Below are 21252 nucleotides of genomic sequence, written 5' to 3' on the forward strand. Positions count from 1 at the left end.
TAAAAATAGCCTGCATTTGTTAGCTGGAATACATTTCCATTGTAATGTACACCACTTTTGCGGTGTAAATTATGATGAATTGGCTGCACTTGGCCACACTCACTCTTACTAAGCTTTTCCAAAATTTCAAATAGTTTTACACCAGATTTCTGATTTAAACTGTTTTTATGAATCACTCCCTTCATGCTTGTTTCTAGATATGCTTAAGTAGTTGGCTACAAAAACTGTATGAAAAACTCCAATGGTATTTTTTTTCAAATACCACAGTTATTAACATTGTAACTTAGTGTCACTTTGCAATTGTGCCGCTCCCGTGTCAGCAGCCGGGCTGCTCGGATCTGGTTCCGCTTTGGCTCGAGGGGTCTCCAGACCCGAGGGTCAGGGTCACGCAGCCACTCGGAATAAAGGGGGAGTATTTACAGGGGATGGTGTGGAAAGTTCGTGACGCCACCCATGGTGCGTGGTAAGATGGAGTACCACTGCTGCGATTGGGAGTACCCGGTGGCGATGGTGTGGGCAGCCAGGTGTTTAACCCCTCCACGGGTAGGGGGAATGCCCTGGGACTCGGTGATGGTGACGGGGAGGTGCCGTTGGGACGGTAGGGGTCACTTATGTACTCACTCAGTCCAATAACACTGACACCGACAACTGTGGTAAACCAAAGTTCTTGACACCGCTGCCGCTGGGAGGGAGCACGCCTGGATCCCGTGCCCGTTGGTGTTGCCTTTTAGTCTGTGACCTTTGCCTTGGCACCTCATTTCTAGTTGGTCCCTTTAGTGTGAAACTAATCGGGTCCCACTCACCAGTATGGCTAACTGGGTGAGCTTTCTCTCAGGGTTCACGCTTGGGATTTTCTGGACCGTGTAGTGGGAAAGTCCTATCCCCCTCATTGCGCTAGTACCCCGATTTTGGAGCAGGTGGAGAATGGATCTTGAAGGCTCCGTCCTCGTCGGGTAAATTGCCAAGAAGCCTGAAGCTACTTCCGGACCTAGGGTCCACGTACCCCGTTGTGCCCTGGCCCCTGCCCGGTGATGGCAGAAGGCCGCCGGCTGTCCTCCTCGACAGTCCATGCCCCTTGTCACGATCCCCTGCTACCGGGGTCCAGCTCCTACCAGGCCCAGACCAACATCTGCCACCTCGTAGTCTCAAGGTGCCCAGCTCCTGACTAGAGTTGAGCGATGTTCGAGGTTCACCAATTTCATGTTCGAGTGATTTTGGGGGTGCTCGAGATCGAACGCGAGCTTTATGCTTAAAGCTCGATAGCTCGAGTTACGTTCGAGAACAGTTCGATCAGCAAAAAGCCTAGCTATTTACTAGCTGGCTTTTCACTGTAATAGTGTGAGTCACTCTGTGATTCACACTATTATCTAATTTCAGCATATAGTGTGCGGGGGCGGCCACGTTTAGATCAGTGCTGCTGGGATAATGGCGATCGCCTTTTTTTTTTTTCCCTAAGCGCGCGTGCAGTGGGGCAGGCCAGCATGTCAGCCAATCCCAGAAACACACACAGCTAAGTGGTATTTTTTGCCAGACAAGCAAGGGCATGTGTCATAGGCTGTCCATGTCACATGTCCTTGCATTATAAATACGGGCATTTTCTCTCACGGCGCCATTATCTGCTTTCTGCGTGTAGGTGATAGTCACCGCTCACGCAGCTCATGGCGCCGCTCCGGCTGTGTACGCTACACACACAGGACTCTACAGATTAGGGACAGAAGTTTATTTCAGTCCTTTTCAGGGCTCATTTTCTCTGGCTCAGAGCCATAGGTGACAGTCAGGTCTGTGGAAACGCTGTATACAGCTTCAGATAACAGCGTCTGTGTACCTAAGCTCAGGGAATTCCTTGCTGCATTTCACCATTAGGAGGGATAGAAAGTGAGGCTTGCTTTCCTGTCCACTGACCCAGAGAACCCAGCCACTGTACACACCTGCCCACTTTTGCCACGCTATTTTTATAGCAAACAGTGCTGGACATAAGTGGCATCCAAAAAGGTGGCTGCTCTACTAATTTTGTGTCCCACTGGTGTCAAGCATTTGCCAGCACCTCTGCATTAAACCCTGATGCACATTTTGCTACGCTATTTTTATAGCAAACAGTGCTGGACATAAGTGGCATCCAAAAAGGTGGCTGCTCTACTAATTTTGTGTCCCACCGGTGCCAAGCATTTTCCACCACCTCTGCTTTCTACCCTCATGCACATTTTGCTACGCTATTTTTATAGCAAACAGTGCTGCCAGTTTTAGGGCCATAGTTGCATTGTCATGGATAGTCAGTGTTGGTTCTTCAGCTGTCAATAAAGTTACACCACCTCTGAAATCTACACCACCTCTCAATTTTTGCTACCACATTGTAAGTGACTAATCTTGTCGCTAACAAAATGAGTGGCAAAAGGACAGATGCTGTTGGAAAGGGGAACAGGCGTGTTGGAAAAAGAAAAAAAGTTTGTGTCCGTGGGGAAGGTGGCAAAGCTACATTAACATCTACTGAAGATAAGCCATCTTCAAGCAAAAGTAAGATGTCTACTACTTTCCGTGGACAATCCGATGTGCTCCCTTTTTTACGGACCCGAACAACTGTAAGAAAGGTAGATGATGCACAAAAAAAGAACATGCTTGAATGGATCTCAAGTGCTCCAACAAGTGCCCTCTCCACCACCTCAACTACCACATTAAAAAAACCAGTCCTCTGAGTTGTCATCCCAATCACAATTGCTTTCTCCCAGCTATCAAGTCTCCACCCGCCCTGCACAGTATGGTGTACCAGAGATGGTTGAGTCTGCAGAGCTGTTCAGTCACACTATAGCCTGTGAATCAGAGGTCTGCTCCCAAGCTACAGTGAGTACAGACCAGGAAATGGTCTGCAGTGATGCCCAGAACCTTTGTGACTCAGATTCAGGCCCTTATGACCAACTTTCTGAGCATAATGTAGACCCTCATTCCCAAACTGTAACACCTGTTGGTGGAGACAATGAGGAACATACTGATGACGATGAGACGCAGATACCAGATTGGGATGACAACTTAAATGTTTGGTCAGGGCAGGAAGAGGCTAGGTCTGAGGGCGAGGGAAGTGCAAACACAACACTTGATGATGAAGTTTTAGATCCCACTTACTGTCAACCCACAGTCAGGCACTTGAGGAGGTCAACAGAGGCGGTGGAGGAGGATGCAACTGACGACGAAGTTACCTTGCGCCTTCCTGGACAGAGTCGGAGTACTGGTAGCACGGCTACAACTGCATCCTCAGCCACCACTCTGCCTCTGAGCACAAGTCGTGGTGGCTCTGGAGGTCGCATGTCCTCTAAGCCTTGCTTAGCCTGGTCCTTTTTTGACCTTGCAAAGGTTCTCCCAAATCATTTGATCTGTAAAATTTGTCGGGAATCTATAAGTAGAGGCAAAAAGCTCACCAGTTTGACAACTTCTTCCATGAATCGTCACGTGAATACCAAGCATAATTCCCAGTGGGAAGCTCACTGTGCTGCAATGCGGCCTAGCGTAGCGGGCCAACCACCGCCTGCCCCTTCCAGTGCATCCGCGCGCTCTTCATCTTCTATTACTGGGGGGACAGCTGTCACACCTGTTTTTCCACGCACACCTTCCACCACTGTAACCGCAACAGGCAGTTTGCTTGTTAGGTCGTCAGTTGGTTTGGAAGGGGAAACAAGTGCATGTGTACAGCTCTCTCAGACATCAATAGCACCAACGTTGGATGAAGGCAACATCATGTCTACGCCTGTACTTTCCTCACAAACCTGCAGTTTTCCAGGGACACCCTACTCACCACTGTCTACACACAGCATCCAGATCTCTGTCCCTCAGATGTGGACAAATAAAAGGCCATTTCCTGCGACCCATTGACTTTATCCCTCTGTAAGCTCTTGGCTACGGAAATGCTGCCTTTTCGCCTGGTGGACACAGAGGATTTTCGAGACCTTATGTCCGTCGCAGTGCCCCAGTACCACATGCCCAGTCACCACTACTTCTCCAAGAAAGGTGTGCCTGCGCTACACCAGCATGTCGCACACAACATCACCGCTTCCTTGAGAAACTCTGTGTGTAAACGGGTGCATTTCAGCACCGATACTTGGACCAGTAAGCATGGACAGGGGCGTTACATGTCGCTGACTGGGCACTGGGTAACTATGGTGATAGATGGAGAAGGGTCTACTGAACAAGTCTTGTCGTCCCCACGACTTGTGCGTCAATCCTCTGTATGTATAAGTTCCTCCAATGCTTCTGCCTCCTCAACCTCGTCTGGGTCCTCCACCTCCGCCCCAAGCCTGCCTGGTCAAGCCACCAGCGTTGTAAGTGTACACAAGGAATCACGCACACCTCCTCACTATGCTGGCAGCAGAGCGCAACGGCATCAGGCGGTCTTTAGCTTGAAATGTCTTGGAAATAAGAGACACACAGCGGCTGAGTTGTGGGCAGCTCTGATGTCCGAGTTTCATAAATGGTTGTCTCCACTTAACCCGCAGCCAGGTAAGGCCGTGTGCGACAATGCTGCAAACCTGGGTGCGGCCCTTCGCCTGGGCAAGGTGACACACGTGCCTTGTATGGCCTTGATGGCCTTCTGAACAGGGCACAAAAACTGTCTGCTCACTTCCGCCATTCAACCACCGCAGCTGAGCGACTTGCATCGCTCCAGAAGTCTTTTGGCCTGCCGGTTCATCGCCTGAAATGCGATGTGCCGACACGCTGGAATTCGACTCTCTACATGTTACAGCGACTGTGGCAGCACCGCCGAGCACTGGTGCAAAACGTCATGACGTATAGCCTGGGCCAACGAGATGCAGAGGTGGGGAAGATCATCCTGATGGAGTGGTCTCAGATCAAGGACCTATGCACCCTTCTGCACAGTTTCGACATGGCGACGAATATGTTTAGCGCTGACAATGCCATTATCAGCATGACAATTCCAGTCATTTTCATGCTGGAGCACACGCTAAACACTATTCGGAGTCAGGGGGTGGTTCAACACGAAGGGGAGGAAGTACATGAGGATTCATATGCGCAAGGGATAACAACATCACCAAGGTCCAGATGTTCATCATCACCAAGGCGGCAGGCATGGGACGGTGGGGGAGAGAGATTAACAAGGGCGCATGGTAGCAGACAAAATGTTGAGGAAGGTACAGGAGAACATGAAGAAATGGAGGACGAACTGTCCATGGACATGGAAGACTCAGCAGATGAGGGAGATCTTGGTCACATTTCAGTTGAAGGAGGTTGGGGGGAGATGTCAGAGGAAGAAAGAACGGTTAGCACCTCTATGCCACAAACACAGCAAGGACTTGGTCCGCATGGATGCGCAAGACACAAGAGCGCCTTCTTGCTGCACTACCTACAACATACATGACCCTCGGATTGTCAGAATTAGAAGTGATGATGACTACTGGGTTGCCTCACTATTAGATCCCCGGTACAAGTCCAAATTTTGTGAAATAATTCCAGCCATAGAAAGGGACGCACGTATGCAGGAGTATCAGCAGAAGCTGTTATTCAATCACAGCTCGGCTTTTCCACCAAACCCCAGTGGCGCACGGAGTGAATTTCCTAGTTGTAACTTGACAAATATGGGACGATCTCGTCATCAACATTCTGACCGTACCAGCAGCACCATATCTGGTGCTGGTAGCAGCAATTTTATTGAATCGTTTCATAATTTTTTTAGACCATCCTCTGCAAGGCCAACAGAGACAAGAAGTCTGACACATAGTCAACGGCTGCAGAGGATGATACAGGAGTATCTCCAAATGAACATGGATGACATGACTTTGCAAATGGAGCCTTGCTCATTTTGGGCATCAAATCTTGAAAAATGGCCTGAGCTCGCCACTTACGCCTTGGAGATCTTGTCGTGTCCAGCTGCCAGCGTTTTCTCTGAACGTGTCTTCAGTGCTGCTGGGTGTGTGCTGACAGATAAGTGCACGCGTCTGTCCAGTGACAATGTGGACAGACTAACGTTCATCAAAATGAACAAGTCATGGATCCGCAAGGACTTTACTACCCCTGTGTCATCCTGGGGAGAGTAAATGCTTGTGTATTTGGAATGTGCTTGATGCAAATGTACCTGTCATGTTTGCAATTGGGCCAAAAGTGCTGCCACTAAAGTGGTGTCTGTGGCCCAATTTTTGGAAAAAAGGGAGACTCTGCTTGGAGTCCCCCTGCTGTGTTTTTAAAAACGAGCCAAGATGAACAAGTCATGGTTCTGCAAAGACTTTGCTACCTATCCCTGTGTCATCCTGGGGACAGCTAAGGCTGGCGTATTTTGGAATGTGCATGATGCAAATCTACCTGTGAAGTGTACAACAGGGGCACAAGTGCTGCCACTGAAGGGGTGTCTGTGTGGCCCAATTTTTTGGAAAAAAAGGAGATTCCGCTTGGAGTAACCCTTGCTTGCAGTGTTTCTAAAACTGATCCAAGATGAACAGATCTGGGATCAGCAAAGACTTTGCTACCTACCCCGGTGCCATCCAGGGGACAGTTAAGGCTGGCGTATTTTTGAATGCGCTTGATGAAAATCTACCTGTGAAGTGTACAACTGGGGCACAAGTGCTGCCACTTAAGGCGTGTCTGTGTGGCCCACTTTTTGGAAAAAAGGGAGACTCCGCTTGGAGTAACCCTTGCGGTGTTTTTAAAAATGAGCCAAGATGAACAAGTCATGGTTCAGCAAAGACTTTGCTACCCACCCCGGTGTCATCCTGGGGACAGTTAAAGATGGCGTATTTTTGAATGTGCTTGATGCAAATCTACCTGTGATGTGTACAACTGGGGCACAAGTGCTGCCACTGAAGGGGTGTCTGTGGGGACCAATTTTTGGAAAAAAGGGAGAGTCTGCTTGGAGTCCCCTTGCTGTGTTTTACATGATTTTAGAAGGGCATGCCATGCCTATATCTGTATCTCCTCCTCTTTTTCCTCGTCCAGCTGTTTAGTTTTTGCATGAGTATTTATCCTTGTCACTTTCCCATGTGTTTGTGTTGTCTTGGGAGTTGTTTGGCACCTTTTGGCCAACTTTGAGGGTGTTTTCCAGGTGTTTTTATGTGTTTGTGATTGCCTCCCATTGTTTCCTATGGGGTTCGTGAGTTCGACGAACTGTTCTACGAACGGCTCGTCGAATGGGGCACCGTTCGACGAACCGAACCGAACTCAAACTCTAGGGGGGTGGCTCATCTCTACTCCTGACCTCTGCTCTTGAGAGTCACTCTACAACTGACTGTCTCCTGACACTCCTGACCTCCCCTTAACCAACCCCCCCAAGTGGGCGACCCTATTCCACTCAGGCCGTCCACTGGTGTGTCTGGTGGTTGTGGTGCAGAGTGTTCCTAGGATTTTGATTAGCTTGTTCTTGGCAACACCAAAGGTCAGGGACTCGTAACCAAGTAGGAGACGGATATTGTACAGGAGGGCAGATTGCACAATAGCCTGTGACGACCTGATAAGCCAGGGCGTCACATGACTGCAAAAATATGTTTACTCTTCAGTAGAGATGAGCGGACCCATTGAAGTTTGGGTTTGCCTGGTTCAGCCGAACTTTATACACAGTTCATTTCGGGACCTGGACTTGACCTGAACTTGAACCTGGAGCCTGAAGCCAATCGGAAGCCACTGATTGAGCAGTTCAGCTCTCCGCTCACATACAGAGCACGTCAGGGGGAAGGAGGGCCCAGGTTGTGTTTTTTTTCTTACACACAGCATCTGGAATTGTTTTTAACCCCCAGTGAGAGCCATTCAGAGACTGCAAGCAGCTCTCACTGAACCAAACAATAAGTGTACCTGAGCCCCTCCGATGCTGAATCAAGTGGTTAGCATACGTAAAGCACACAAATACTGACACTGACCTTTTAAAAAGTCTGTGTTCAGTATGAATCCCAAACTTTACAGTTTGGGTTCGCTGATCTCTACTTTTCAGTACTAGAAGAGTATGTGTACACATGGTGTTTTTGATGTGTTTCAATATCTACATATCTATGTGCTGTGCTTAGAACCAATTATATTAGACCACTTCATCCTAATTGCAATATAAATGCCAAAAGTATTAGACATTTGGCACATGATAACCTGTACAGTCATGGTATCAGTGGTCAGGCATGTGGTCATATAGATGCTCCGTGAAAGCAGTGCATTGAGGGAAGAATACCTCCATAACATTACATTACATTAAGTACAACACAATTGTTGTATCATATATTGTGGAGTAGCAAAACATCCATACTCTTCTTATTGAATGTATCACATAGTGGTACATTATTTGCTGTTAATTTCCTATATATTCTATATTGTTTACCCAGTAAGATCTTATGTCTCATTGTTTGTTCATTAGTATTAATAACATGTAATTTTTCTTGTTAGTTACAATCCCCAGATGTAAAGGGCTGTTTATAATGTTAACTCCACATAATTAAAGAACAAGATCACACATTATAGTTTTACTATATGGATCTGTAGTATTACTATGAACATGAGCTTGTATGCAAAATGGTGCTTTGGGGAAAAATAGTTGCTGGATGTAAATATGTAATATATGATTGAAAACCAAATCAAGATAAAGCTCAATCAGCTTTTTAGACTCCTGAATGGTACATTTACTTTACCATGGTCAACAAGCAAAGCTTGGCAGTTATTGGAAATCAATAGATAAAGCAGTACTTGCACATGTTACATGGAAATAACAGTTTTGTACTTAATGATATTATTAACCTTAATATGCATTTCTCTCTTACAGTGAAAAAACTTAACATGAAGGTCCATATCAACATCACTGGTGACACACTGACAATGAAATTTCACCGGCCAAACCAAAATATCAAGCTGGAAGGTTTCATTTTGGGATATGGTAGCAATTACTTTTCAAACCAATATATCCAATGGCCAGATAACGGGAAGTCATACATAACAGATGTCGGTAAGTTTTTGTCTTTGTGAAAATATATTATTTGAAATTTTGCCATATCATAAAGATTACCGAAAAAGTGTGTTGTATGGTATACCATCCACTAGTAAGTAGGATTTGTAAGGCACAATGGAAAGGGATTTTTAATGCTAAAATGAGTTAGTGTTTGTTGAGCTGTAACATACTGTATAAAGATAAACACCTGTCAAATGTGCAGTAAGAAGACCATGAACATGACTCTACGACTTAAGCCTGCTTTACATGTTACGATTTTGCATATGATATCGTATGCGATCGTAACCGCCCCCATCATATGTGCAGCACGTTCAATTTTGTTGAATGTGCCGCACAAAAGATTAACCCCCGTCACACGTACTTACCCGTCCATACGACCTTGATGTGGGCGGCGAACGTCCACTTCCTGGAGTGGGAGGGACATTCGGCGTCACAGCGACATCACGCGGCAGCCGGCCAATAGAAGCGGAGGAGCGGAGCTGAGCGGGACGTAAACATCCCGCCCACCTCCTTCCTTTCGCATTACCGGCCAGGAGCCGCAAGACGCAGGTAAGAACTGTTCATCGTTCCCGGGGTGTCACACACTGCGATGTGTGCTACCCCGGGTACGATGAACAATCTGACGTTCAATTCATGAGGAATGAACGACGTGCGTGCGATGAACGTTTTACCGTTCAATCGCAATCGCACGTAGCTGTTACGTACTGCAATGTACCTACGATGCTGGATGTGCGTCACTTACAACGTGACCCCGCCGACACATTGTAAGATACATTGCAGCGTGTAAAGCGGGCTTTAGGTTTGACTACCAAAACCAACTGCTTTATAAGAGAAATATATCAGGTGTTTGTGTAACAAAATATAAGCAGGGAGGCATGAACATAAAGATGGATATGGTTTAGAGCACAAACTGTTTTCCATCATTTTATATAGTCCAATTTCCAGTCATAATTTTTCATGACTGCTTTGTAAAGCATTATGATGTCATGGGATTTCCGCTTGCACCTTCCTTGGTAGCAGAAAATAATGTTTCCTGTCACGGATGTTGCCAGAGCAGTGGCTCTCTAGGCTAGTTTAGTTTTGAACAGCTGGTTAGAAAATAATTTATGATTCACATCTCATGTACTGGTGGTCTGCTGCTTTAATAAGCTTTCAAAACATATTTCTTCATCTCTATGTTGTTCCTCATGATGAAGCCAGTTTGACTCCAAAATGCATTGTTTCATACACAACACAAGCATTGGAACCAAAGCCATATCAGCCTAATTCTGAAAAGCATTTTGTGGATGGACAACCCCCTTTAAATAGTGTTCTGTGCATCCATCTATCTTGAAGTTGCCACTATTGTTCTATGTTACTATTATTATAAATGTGCCAATAAAGGGATCAGTCACTAAACAGACAGTACGCTTTTTAACAAGGCATTGAACTGATACTGTGTTGGTCAATCTTTGCGCTGGGAGAGTACTTCTGTGTGTCTGAGTCAGCCTCCACTGAGGTGTAATGATGGCCAACAGTCACTGTGGTCTTCGCCGGCTGGCGGGCCATCCTCAACAGAAAGAAAAAAGAAAAGGCCTTAGTTGTGAATGGGTGCAGGATCAGCCCGTCTCTATAAGTAATGTCTAGACCTTGCGTGCAACAGAAAAACTCACTTTTATATGAGAAATTAATGATGATAATTACAGCTCTCCATAATTATTCAGTACACAGAGTCGACAGCCCTTCATGGTGTGATGATGAACCAAGCTCTTTGCTGGTCATGTGTAGCAGCTATTCTCACTACCGCTGGTTATAGCACTATACGTGCACTAAAAATTCTCCTCTGAGCCTGGACCTTGTCATCCACGGCACCTCTGGCTTTTTTTTGGTGAAAAACCATTATGGCTAACATCATTATTTGTACATATATCCATATGTGAGGACATATACCTTTATTGTGGGTATTGATGTGCATATATGTACCATTTTGGATTTTGGATTTTTGCACTATTTTATGGTTATGTCCTGCCATCTTCTATTCTGCCATTATTTTTATGTTCCTTTGTGCATCCTGATTTTCATACATGTGTGCATACTTACATCTATATATGAGCACACATGCACTTGTATGTGCATGTGGTATGATACATGTATGAGATATGTGGTAACTTTGGATTTTATTCTTTCATGGATATTATATTATGACCTCTTTTTTTTTGGAATGGGAGTTTCCCTTTACATAAACTTATATATTAAATTTACATATATATTCCTGCATGTATTTTATATCCGGTATATACGCAGGAGTATATTATCATTTGTTGTTTTTTATCTAAATATGCATGCATTATTTATATATGCATTTTTACCTATGTATGAAGATTGGGTGCATACATGTATTTTTTGCCTATGCATTTACAGTATATGTTTTTCCACCATAGACCTATGCGGTATGTATTTATAGATTTGATATAGATGGATCCAGTCTTTCTTTTTTACCTACTGAAACCTCCGGCTGCATTTTCCTACACCTGTGTAACGAACACACCCCTCTCAACCTCAGTTTCCTGTTTTTCCATGGTGGAAGCACTTATATATTCTGTCCAGAGTCGCATACAGGTACTTATGACCAAGGACCCTTTTGTTTTTATGATATAGGTCCGAAACGCGCAAAGTTTCACCTGTATGCAGATTATACCTTTGTGTGATGTATTTACAGGAATGACTATTTTAAGGAAATATCAATAAAGATATTTAATTTTTTTAAAAAAATTTATTTACATTTTTTTTTTTTTTTATATATTTTATTGGATTTGTGCTGAGCCGACTCTTTCATCACTTTTTCGCCTTAAAGGAAAAGTACCTCAGCTCTCTTCCCACGGCTGACAACTCAGGATCATATTAAGAAATCCCTTTTTTGATCCCTAAATGACATTTTCTGCCAGTTGGGCCTTTCTTGGACCATGCAGGACACCATTTTTAATCCGGCTGCACAGATTTCACTGGAGTCCTTACAGCGACCAAAGCGAAGGCATTGCCTGGCCTCCTTGATCTCCAGCACCACTCAATGCCAGGGAAGCAGGGTTGCTTCTCCAATGCTCAATAGCTCTGCTGTAATGAGCTACTATTGACCAGACTTCATAGTAGCCCTGCTTATACTAAATTTGTGTGTGTAAAATAAAAACGACCAAAGTGCTGGCTTCTCACTATTAGAGTTCATAGATATTTGTTACGCCTGACTTTGCAGAATGCCATGTGGTACAGAGTTTTAGGTGATGTGCACATTGTATGCTCACAGCCATGTGTGTTCCAACAATCCATGAGAGGTATAATACAGAATTTCAGGGTAACAGATGGGGTAAATATAGATTTTTTTAGGCCACTCCAAAAGTACATATCAAGCAAAAAACAGAATAGGAGCGTTAATGGGCCATACATCATACTGAGAAAAAATGTGAAGACTCCTTGTGATAAGAGTAATAATACATTTATTCCAAGATTACAACAACAAGGAGACAACATTGCAATTAATGAAAAAAGTGCATAGGGGCAGGAAAAATGGTTCCAGAAAAAGTTCCCAAACCATGGGACCCTGCCATAAAAGATACAGATCACTGGGTCAGCAGTTTAGAGTTCGATTCATTATAAATACATAAATATATTGCCGCTTACCCATCAGAGAAAAAGTGCAACAATGCTATGCACTTTTTTCATTAATTGCAATGTTGTCTCCTTGTTGTAATCACAAGGAGTCTTCACATTTTTTCTCAGTATGATGTATGGCCCTTTAACGCTCCTATTCTGTTTTTTGCTTGATATAATCGATGAGAGGTAGTGGTATAACATCCGTGTGCTCTGGGCAAATTTATACAAGGTCAAACACTATGTGGACAGTAGAAGGAAGTAGTCTCTAATAGATGCAAAAATCCCGGGCGACTGCAGATTGTCATTTTTAGGCTGGAGAGAATTAATAACTATGGGCCTCCCCTGCCTGAGAGTGCCAGCCCCCAGCTGCCGGGCTTTATCATGGCTGGGTATCAAAATTGGGGGCACCGCACTCTGTTTTTTTAAATTATTTATTTAAATATTTTTTTAAAAAAAGTTGCATGCGGATCCTCTTATTTTGATACACAGTGAAGATAAGCGCACGGCTGGTGCCTTCAGCCTGTTGCTGTATGCTTTATATGTGCTGGGTATCATAATATGGGGGACCCTATGCCATTTTTTTTATTTATTTATGTTTACTGTATGATAGATGGGCATAGTACCTGTGATTGGAAGCAGTCAGACGCTGTCACTCAGGTGTCACGCAAATGGACCGCTACCCAGGGACAGGGGGTTCTCTGACCCTGTAAACCAGGGAACCCTGACTTGCATTCAAGCCACAGGTATGCTTGGAGGTAGCGAGGCATGACCCTCCGACCTGTCCTTGTCTCCTACACGGACCCTGGTCTAGAGACTCCCTACCTGTTCAACAGGGCAACTCCAGGGAACAGCACGAAAATAAAATAAACAAAAACAACAAAATAACGTTGCTTCTGCAAACTAGACCTTGTTTGCAGAAAGCTACAGGAACAAGCATATAGCACACCCAAACACACAGGTGGTCCCTTTCAACTGTGGATAGAAAATAACCAGCCCTGTGTGAAGGATGCTGGGACCTTTTAAAGGCCCAGCCTAATTAGTAACTTAGAGCACCTGAGGGAATGCCTCCAAGCAAACTTGCAAAAGAAGCATTAATCCCTCAGATGCTAAAAGGAAAAAAAGTCCATTTAAATGAGGACAAGTCTCGCTGGAAAGAGACCAGCGTTACATCTTGGTGGAGGCACCTCTGACTGCAACCAATCACAGACGCCATTGGGCGGGGAAAGCAATGCATATGCATGAGCCTAATAAGCGGCCTCCAAAGTGAATGGGTGGCCACGGAAGCAGTTACAGCTACGCCGGAGCCTCAGTAAGTATAGCACACCTGTTTCTATCCTCCTATCCCTTCTACCACCATTTTTAATAGCCAGATTCTGGCCCCCATAGATCCAGGATCAATGTCGGGTTGGCACCAGACTCTTTTTTTTTTTTCTTTTTTTTTTTTTAAATCCAGTTAGGTCCGCTGGTTCCAGTTACCTGCAATTTTTCCCATCACTGTTTGTGATCTCTAGCTTACCACCCACTTTTATCTTATGCTAAAACGTATGTTTCAGGGCTGTAAATCAAGCACTAAACCTTATTTGGAAGTAACAGCAACATTTAATTTATTGTAGGTCCTGGTCTACGCAGGGGCGTACATAGAAATCATGAAGTTCCATAGCAGACGTTCTAATTGGGCCCCCTCCCCCCAAATAAAAAATTAATAGTTTTCGATCCGTCACAGAAAACCATATGTCACAACTTTACAGCCCTTACAAAGTAATTTTCTTCCTACTGAAGCCCCTAGAATCCTTTTTCAATTCACCCATAAAGTATAATGCCAACAAAAGTGCCCCACAAACACTGCACAATACCCCCACAGTGAACGTCTTCACAGTAGCCTTTACACACACAGTATGACAATCTTACCGTACCCACCTAAACTACCCCTGAAAAGTATGGTAACCCCAACACAGTATAATCACCAACTGTGACCCCACACAGCCCACTATACAGTATAATGATATTACATATAGTAAAATGGTCCCCACATCTCTTTACACTGTATAATGGCCCCCACTGACTTCCCAAACAGTATAATGGGCACCGCACAGTCATCCGCACACAAATCTTTACACTGTATAATTCCTTACATACAGCATAATGGCCCTCAAATAGCCCTCCATAAATCCAAACGTTATATTTGAGTAATACATAGCCTTCCATATTGTATACTGGATCCACCTATAGCCCTCAATATAGAATAATGTACACCCTATAGTCTTCCATATAATACAATGCACCGCCCCATAGTCCTCTATATAGTATAAAACACACCCTATAGTTCTTCATATAGTATAATGCACCCCTTAGTCCTCCATATAATATAATGCATACCCTATAGGCCTCCATATAGTATAATGCACATCCCATAATCTTCCATATAGTATAATGCACATCCCTCAGTCCTCCATATAAAATAATGCACAACCCATAGTCTTCCATATAAAATAATGCACACCCCATAGTCATCTGTATAGTATTATGGCCACCATTGTAATCATTGATTAAAAAAATAAATAAATACTCATCTCCAGTCGTTCCCTATGAGAGATCTGCAGCTCCTTTTTGAGAGGTCTGAAGCTCTACTCATCGCACAGTGGGTGTGCTATAGTGACGTCATTGTGCTCGCTGTGCTGAGACATCATATGCTGAGGGAGAATGATGAAGGAGGAAGCATCACTACATCTTTCATTATTACTTTCAATTGTATTGGCATTCAGAATGCTGGTACGGTTGAACGGGTGGGGTTGCGGTGGTGGTGTTGCTGGCAATCTGCACCATGCCCCCTCATGGGCCTCAAAGCAGCTGTGCGGTCTGCCGCCATTGATGGTACATGTCGGGGGCGGGGGCCAGCTTCCCCGTCGTGGGGGCTGCTCGGGGAGATTGCACTCGGATCCGGTGCCTTCTCCGCAGTGGCTCAAGCGGGCCGGACCCGGGGCTCGAGCAGCGCTCCTCGCCCTCGAGTGAAAGGGGGAATTGGGTTTCCTTCAGGATGTGGGGAGTTCGTGACGCCACCCACGGGTTGTGGTGATGGTGGGCACCACCGCTGCTGGTGACGGGGTTCCCGGGAGCGATGGCGGGGAGCAGCTAGTTGTTAACCCCTCCGTGGGTAGGGGCTGGTGGTCCCGGGACCCGATAGGAGGGGTGGAGGATTCTGCAGGATGGGTTTTGGCAGGGTGCAGGGTTGCGGTGCAGCACAGCGCGGTGCCGGATGGCACAGGTGTACTCACTCAGACACAGATGGACAGAGTCTCTGGTAAACCAAATGGCTGGATGGATGGGGCCCACAGCCGGCTGTGGTGTTCTCCCTGGATGGGTTGATGGTGGCTGTCGTTTCCCTGCACCTGTGTTTTGTATCTTGACTCCAATGCCCGGGCACCGGTAGTCCACTCCCTGACGTATACGTGCCGGAGGAGCCCATTTGCCCGCAGACGCTGGCCCTGTGGATCTCTGGCCCTTGGCGGTGGCACTTATCCGGAACGGTTGGGCTTTTGCCTTCACTCGGGACTTGGTTAGGAATGAACCCCTGAGGTCCAGACCGCAATCAGTAAATTTGACTAAAGGTTGGCTTCAAGCCTAGTCGGGGTCTGAGTACCCTGCCTGGTGCTTGGCTCCAATCGGCTCCCCGGTTCGGTACCGGCGGGCCACCGCCCGACCCCGCTCCTACGGTTCCGCTGACCTTCGCTAACTCCTGCAGACGGCCACCACCGTCTGCTGACCTTTCTGGACGTGCCTGGACTCTAACCCAGACACCAACAGTTTCACTCCTCTCAGTCTACTGCCCACAATGGGACTCTCTGACTGACTGACTGTGCTTTTCCCGCCTCCAGGTCTGTGAACTCCTCGGTGGGCGAGGTCAACCGCCTGGCTCTGCCCCACCTGGTGTGAACATCAACCCTGGAGGGTAGCAACAAGGGTTTAATGTGTGACTGGTGTGACCTGTCCAGGGAAAGGGGTGTATATGGTGTTGTGTCTGTGACCACCTGGCTAGGCCAGGGCGTCACATACACCACTGAGTCTATGGGATTAGTGAAGCATGCCTTACTGTTCTTGGATATGACATTCTCACATAGTCATGAGCACCTACCTTGCCATTATCAGTCCTAAATAAAGTAATAATACTAGCCTTAAATGTCCCCTCCCCTCACTTATGGGTAAGCCGGTCTTTGAAACCGAAGAAAATTGGTATCTTTTTACTAATGCAATCTGTTGCTCTATCAGTTTAATAAAAAAAAACAATATTTTATTTCTCATGCTAATGAGATTGAAGTGCTTTGGGTGTGCCATAGCACTTCCCGAGCCTCTGTCTTCCTGACTCCTTTACCCATTCAGTGCCACAGCTCACAGGATTGACTACGCAGCCAGTGAACTGTCCAACAATGGTAAGAGGGTGACGCTATGTCTGTTTCAGAGACTCGTTTGACCAAATAAGCCGTTGGGGCGCAGGGAGGGTGGTTCTCAATAACAGATTCCCTTTAATATTGTACTGTATATGGATAATTTGTTCTGAGTAAGCATATAAACAGTCATCAGGAATCCTCCATGTTTATTTTCTGTTCTGATTACTAGAAGGAGCTCCACCCGCCACTTATGCAAGTCTGACTGTTAATGGATTCAGAGGTTACCTTTCAACACAAGTCAGAAGGGTTTGGGCTACTTTCCAGAATGAGAATACAGTTTTCAATTTATTACTGAAAGAGATAAAAAACAAACAACACTGTCTATGTATTCACTACATTTGTGATATAACAAAAAAAGCATATATTTTCATAGCAAATAAACTTGCTAAGTCTTCATTATCCATCCTTTGTCCTGGGCAGGCTAAGACTGAGATCCATTCTATGCCCATAGATAAATGTCTTTGCAACAGACCAGCTGTAAATTGCTCAAGACGTGACCTGTCCAGGTTTGCAGGATTCCATTTTTGTTTTGACCTTTTTCTGGTCAGCCTTAGATCTTTGTTCTTTGTACAGAAACATTTTTATCTAACCTTTGCATAATGATAGAGGATGATTGAAATTAAATAGCTTAAGGTTACAAAGTTAGTATGACGCATGTTGTTATCTACTTTGTGCCTGCAGGTATATCAAATTATCACATGTCCATTGATCTAAATATGCTACATACCTAAAGATTAGTGACTGACCTGCTGACCTTAACGCTGTGTCCTCAAGGTACGGGGCAGAAGATCTGGTCACAATGGCTACAGTAGAATGTTCATTGCAAATTATATAAAAAAGTGAATGGGGTCAGCAACATGCTGTGATAAAACTACAACTCCCAGCATTCCCTAACATCTGAAGCCTGTGAAGACGTGCCTGGTGTTGTCGTTGCCCACAGCTGGAGTGCCGCAGGTAACTGACCCCCAGTAGAGATGAAAAAGAACATAAACTAATATTTGTGGTTGGACAAATCCATTACTCGTGTGATCATTACCAAGGGATTAACTACTAACACCTGGGAAAAGTACTATAATAGAACAAGGCCATGGATCCTTAACGCTGGCCAAGAATGCCAGTTATTTCCATTCAATCTAGTACATTGTATTTTGATTTATGGATAGATGGGAATTCCTCCTATTCCTCCTGGGTCGCTTTTTGTAGTCACCTGCAAACTATCAAATGACTGATGATGAAGATAGCAAATAGCTAAAGTTGCATAAAATGTATGGGATATGGTTGAAATTAGCTTCAATTCATAGTGTTCATTCAGATGAGGATATAATCAATATGTGTGCTGTCCATGTGCGCCACAAAACCACATACCTCCCGACTTTTGAAGAACAGATAGAAGAACAAGTTATATGGCTGTCTGCACTCGGTCTTATATGCACCCATAACCACGAGCAGTTCTAGGTGTGTGTCGCCCAGGGTTATGGGGTACTCAGTCCTAGGCGGTGTATAACTGGGAATGTCACTTTGGTGGCCGTTGCCCGGTTCCGTGCCCTGGGTGCTTTTTAAAAGGGAGATATTTACAGGGGATTTTGAATAAAGTTCCCACGTGACGCCACTTGCGGTTTTGCGGCTATGGGGATGGAGCACAGTTCTTGCTACTGGGGCTGGTATTAATGGCATCCTGGATGTTAGGCCCTCCGCAAGCAAGGCCAGGCCCCAGAGAATAAGTGATGTAAATGGGTGAAACAGACAGGCCACACACTGGGTTGCAGTATAACCAGTTCTTTTACTCACTTTCAGTGGTAACTGGTTACCCAGAGAAGGATGGTTTCAACCGCAGGTCCCCTTAGTCCCAGTGCCCGTTTAGTGACCTAGAGGCTTCTTTCCCCTGCACTTGTCTTTGTTAGGTGCGTCCCCGTGGCATGGAGTGGCTGGGGGTCCCCTCCTGGTTGTCTCTTACAGCAGTCCGTATGACGGTAGCGTGAACCCTGGAAGGTGCTAATGTGGCAACCCTGAGGCTTCTGGTCGCCACAGGGTACTACAACTCATTTAAGGCGCAGTATCCATCCCAGGTATGGATAAGTTAATGTCTGGTATGTCTCACTTAAATCACACAGTCAGAGAATGTCAGCAACTTCCTTGCATAACACATACAGCAGGTGGCTTCTCACTAATTAGAGCAGGGGGATCACCATGACAACTAGAAAATCCCTAGTTGCTGACTCATCCAGAGGGAGGGGGGAGCACTGCTAAAATACAGTAGCAAAAACAGAATTACTTTAGAACGTCTGGGGACACACAACAACACGGTCATCCGCAGGGAGTGCTTGAGAGCTCCTGTGGATAGCATCGGCCAGACCGGGGGCAGGCTGGAGACACCTAGAGGAGAAGGAGACCGGTATTGGTAGATCTTGTGGGACGGAGGAGAAGCAGGTGGCTGCTTCCACAGGGTCAGTGCTACTACAGGGTGCAGAGTTCTAGGGCAAGTTATACTTCAGGTTGGCTGCCAACATCTGCAGGACAGAAAGATTTCATGTCTCCCGTAAACCACCCAAATAGCTCGAGGCACAGTGATACACTGGATCCGGGACTGAGTTCAGTGGCTCCTCCCAAGGTGAGGATCCACTTCACCTGCGACAGGGCTGGGACACTTAAAACAATCAAGGGGGTCCCCAAGGTGCTTTATGCCATGGGGATTCACACAGTGCATCATAAAAAAGGAGAGACCCACAGAGACTGCAATACCGGACCTAACCTCTGATCTACCCTGGATCGACCGGAGCTTCATCACGGCAGAGACCAGTACCCGGGGTGTGGCGTTGAACCAGTAAGTAAAGATCTGGAACCTGCACCCATCGACTCTGACTCTGATTGCCGTCGCCTAAGACTCCGGTGCTCCCGGGGACTGCCGTCCCCCCGCCATCCTCCCAAGGTAATCCCGCTCCACCTGTGGGGAACGACACCATCCTGGCTGCACCCGACATCTACCCCAGTGAGAGACCCTGCAGTGGCGGCCCCCATCCCTGACCGCGTACTACAGGTGGCATCACGATCATAATAGACTTTCCTATCCCCCGACCACTACCTCCATCCTCCCTACAACCCTCCAATCCTCGTTCCTGAACACCTCGGGGCAACCGAACCGGGCCAGGCCACCCCGTGACGATGCAGAAGGATCTGCACCCCTGCCTGGCAACGAGTAGGTTAAAACACCTGCCCCATGGGGCACTACACTAACAGTGAAGGGTGCAGAGCACCAACGGTCGTCAAACTGTTTTGTGACTGCTGCCGGATACCACAGATTAGTTCCTCTTAAGTTATAGTGTAATGATTTCTGTAGGGCCCACACAGGACTTACTGCACCAAGATTAAATATTTTCAGAGATTAGGCCCACAAAAGAGGGACCACGGTATAAACACACAGCTTTTGGTGAGATTCAAGCCACAGCAAGTGCTGCATGGTAGCCAATTACAGCTTGTTAGATTGGCCAAAAAGAGAATGTTGCAGTGCAATTAAACTAAATTCTTTTTCACAGATTGAGCAAACAAAAAATGTGGCACAGTGTCCACATAGAGCCTTTTGGTACTGGACGCCACACTGGAACCTAACACTGTCCCTCACTCCAACAGCGTCCTATCCCTGTGCTATTCAGAGCAAAATAGCTGAGCGGCCCGTTATCCTGCCTTTATACAGGCCGGATCACGTGGTCCGCTGCCAATCACAGCCATGCCAATGCCCACAGCCTTAAAGCTCGCTGAATGGCTGCTCTGCAGCCTTTCAACAAGCTTTATTTGGATGACAAAACTGAACAGGAATCAGTCATACAGTCAAATGCGAGACCTGGGTTCGCTCATTCCTAGCTAATATTACTGTACCTGAGCTGTTTCTAGGTGAAATGCACAGAAAGATAAAGAGCAGATAAAGATAAACAGTAGATACATACTATAAATGCGGACTCTGGCTAATGTAATCTTACCCTATAATAAGTAAACTTGCTAGCGTAATGGTGACTTTTCTGCAGAAATGAGGAATTATCCATATAATACAAATAATACAATAGATTGTTCCACAAGTAATATATTGCTTTTCAGCACTTCATAAAAAATATTTCCAGGCAAACAATATTAAGATATCATTTTTAACTATACTAGTTACATATATCTTCATAATGTATTACTTACATTTTTAAATCCCTAAAACCTTATTAAATTCAGTTACTTCATGAGTTTTACCAAGGTTGTAACTATTTTACTCTCTTGGACAAGGACATTCATAAAAATCTT

The 21252-nt window shown here is 45.6% G+C and overlaps 1 protein-coding gene across 17 annotated transcripts in view; it reads left to right on the forward strand.

The window, feature by feature from the left end:
- Positions 1-21252, forward strand: part of ABI3BP (ABI family member 3 binding protein) — a 566204-nt gene that overhangs the window by 117561 nt on the left and 427391 nt on the right. For all 17 annotated transcript variants that reach the window (XM_075336532.1, XM_075336540.1, XM_075336538.1 and 14 more), the window contains exon 2: positions 8726-8905. In XM_075336532.1, coding sequence (XP_075192647.1) covers positions 8726-8905 — 180 coding nt within the window. The remainder of the gene's footprint in view (positions 1-8725; positions 8906-21252) is intronic.

The sequence above is a fragment of the Anomaloglossus baeobatrachus genome, chromosome 2 (assembly GCF_048569485.1).
Source record: "Anomaloglossus baeobatrachus isolate aAnoBae1 chromosome 2, aAnoBae1.hap1, whole genome shotgun sequence".
NCBI classification, from domain to species: domain Eukaryota; kingdom Metazoa; phylum Chordata; class Amphibia; order Anura; family Aromobatidae; genus Anomaloglossus; species Anomaloglossus baeobatrachus.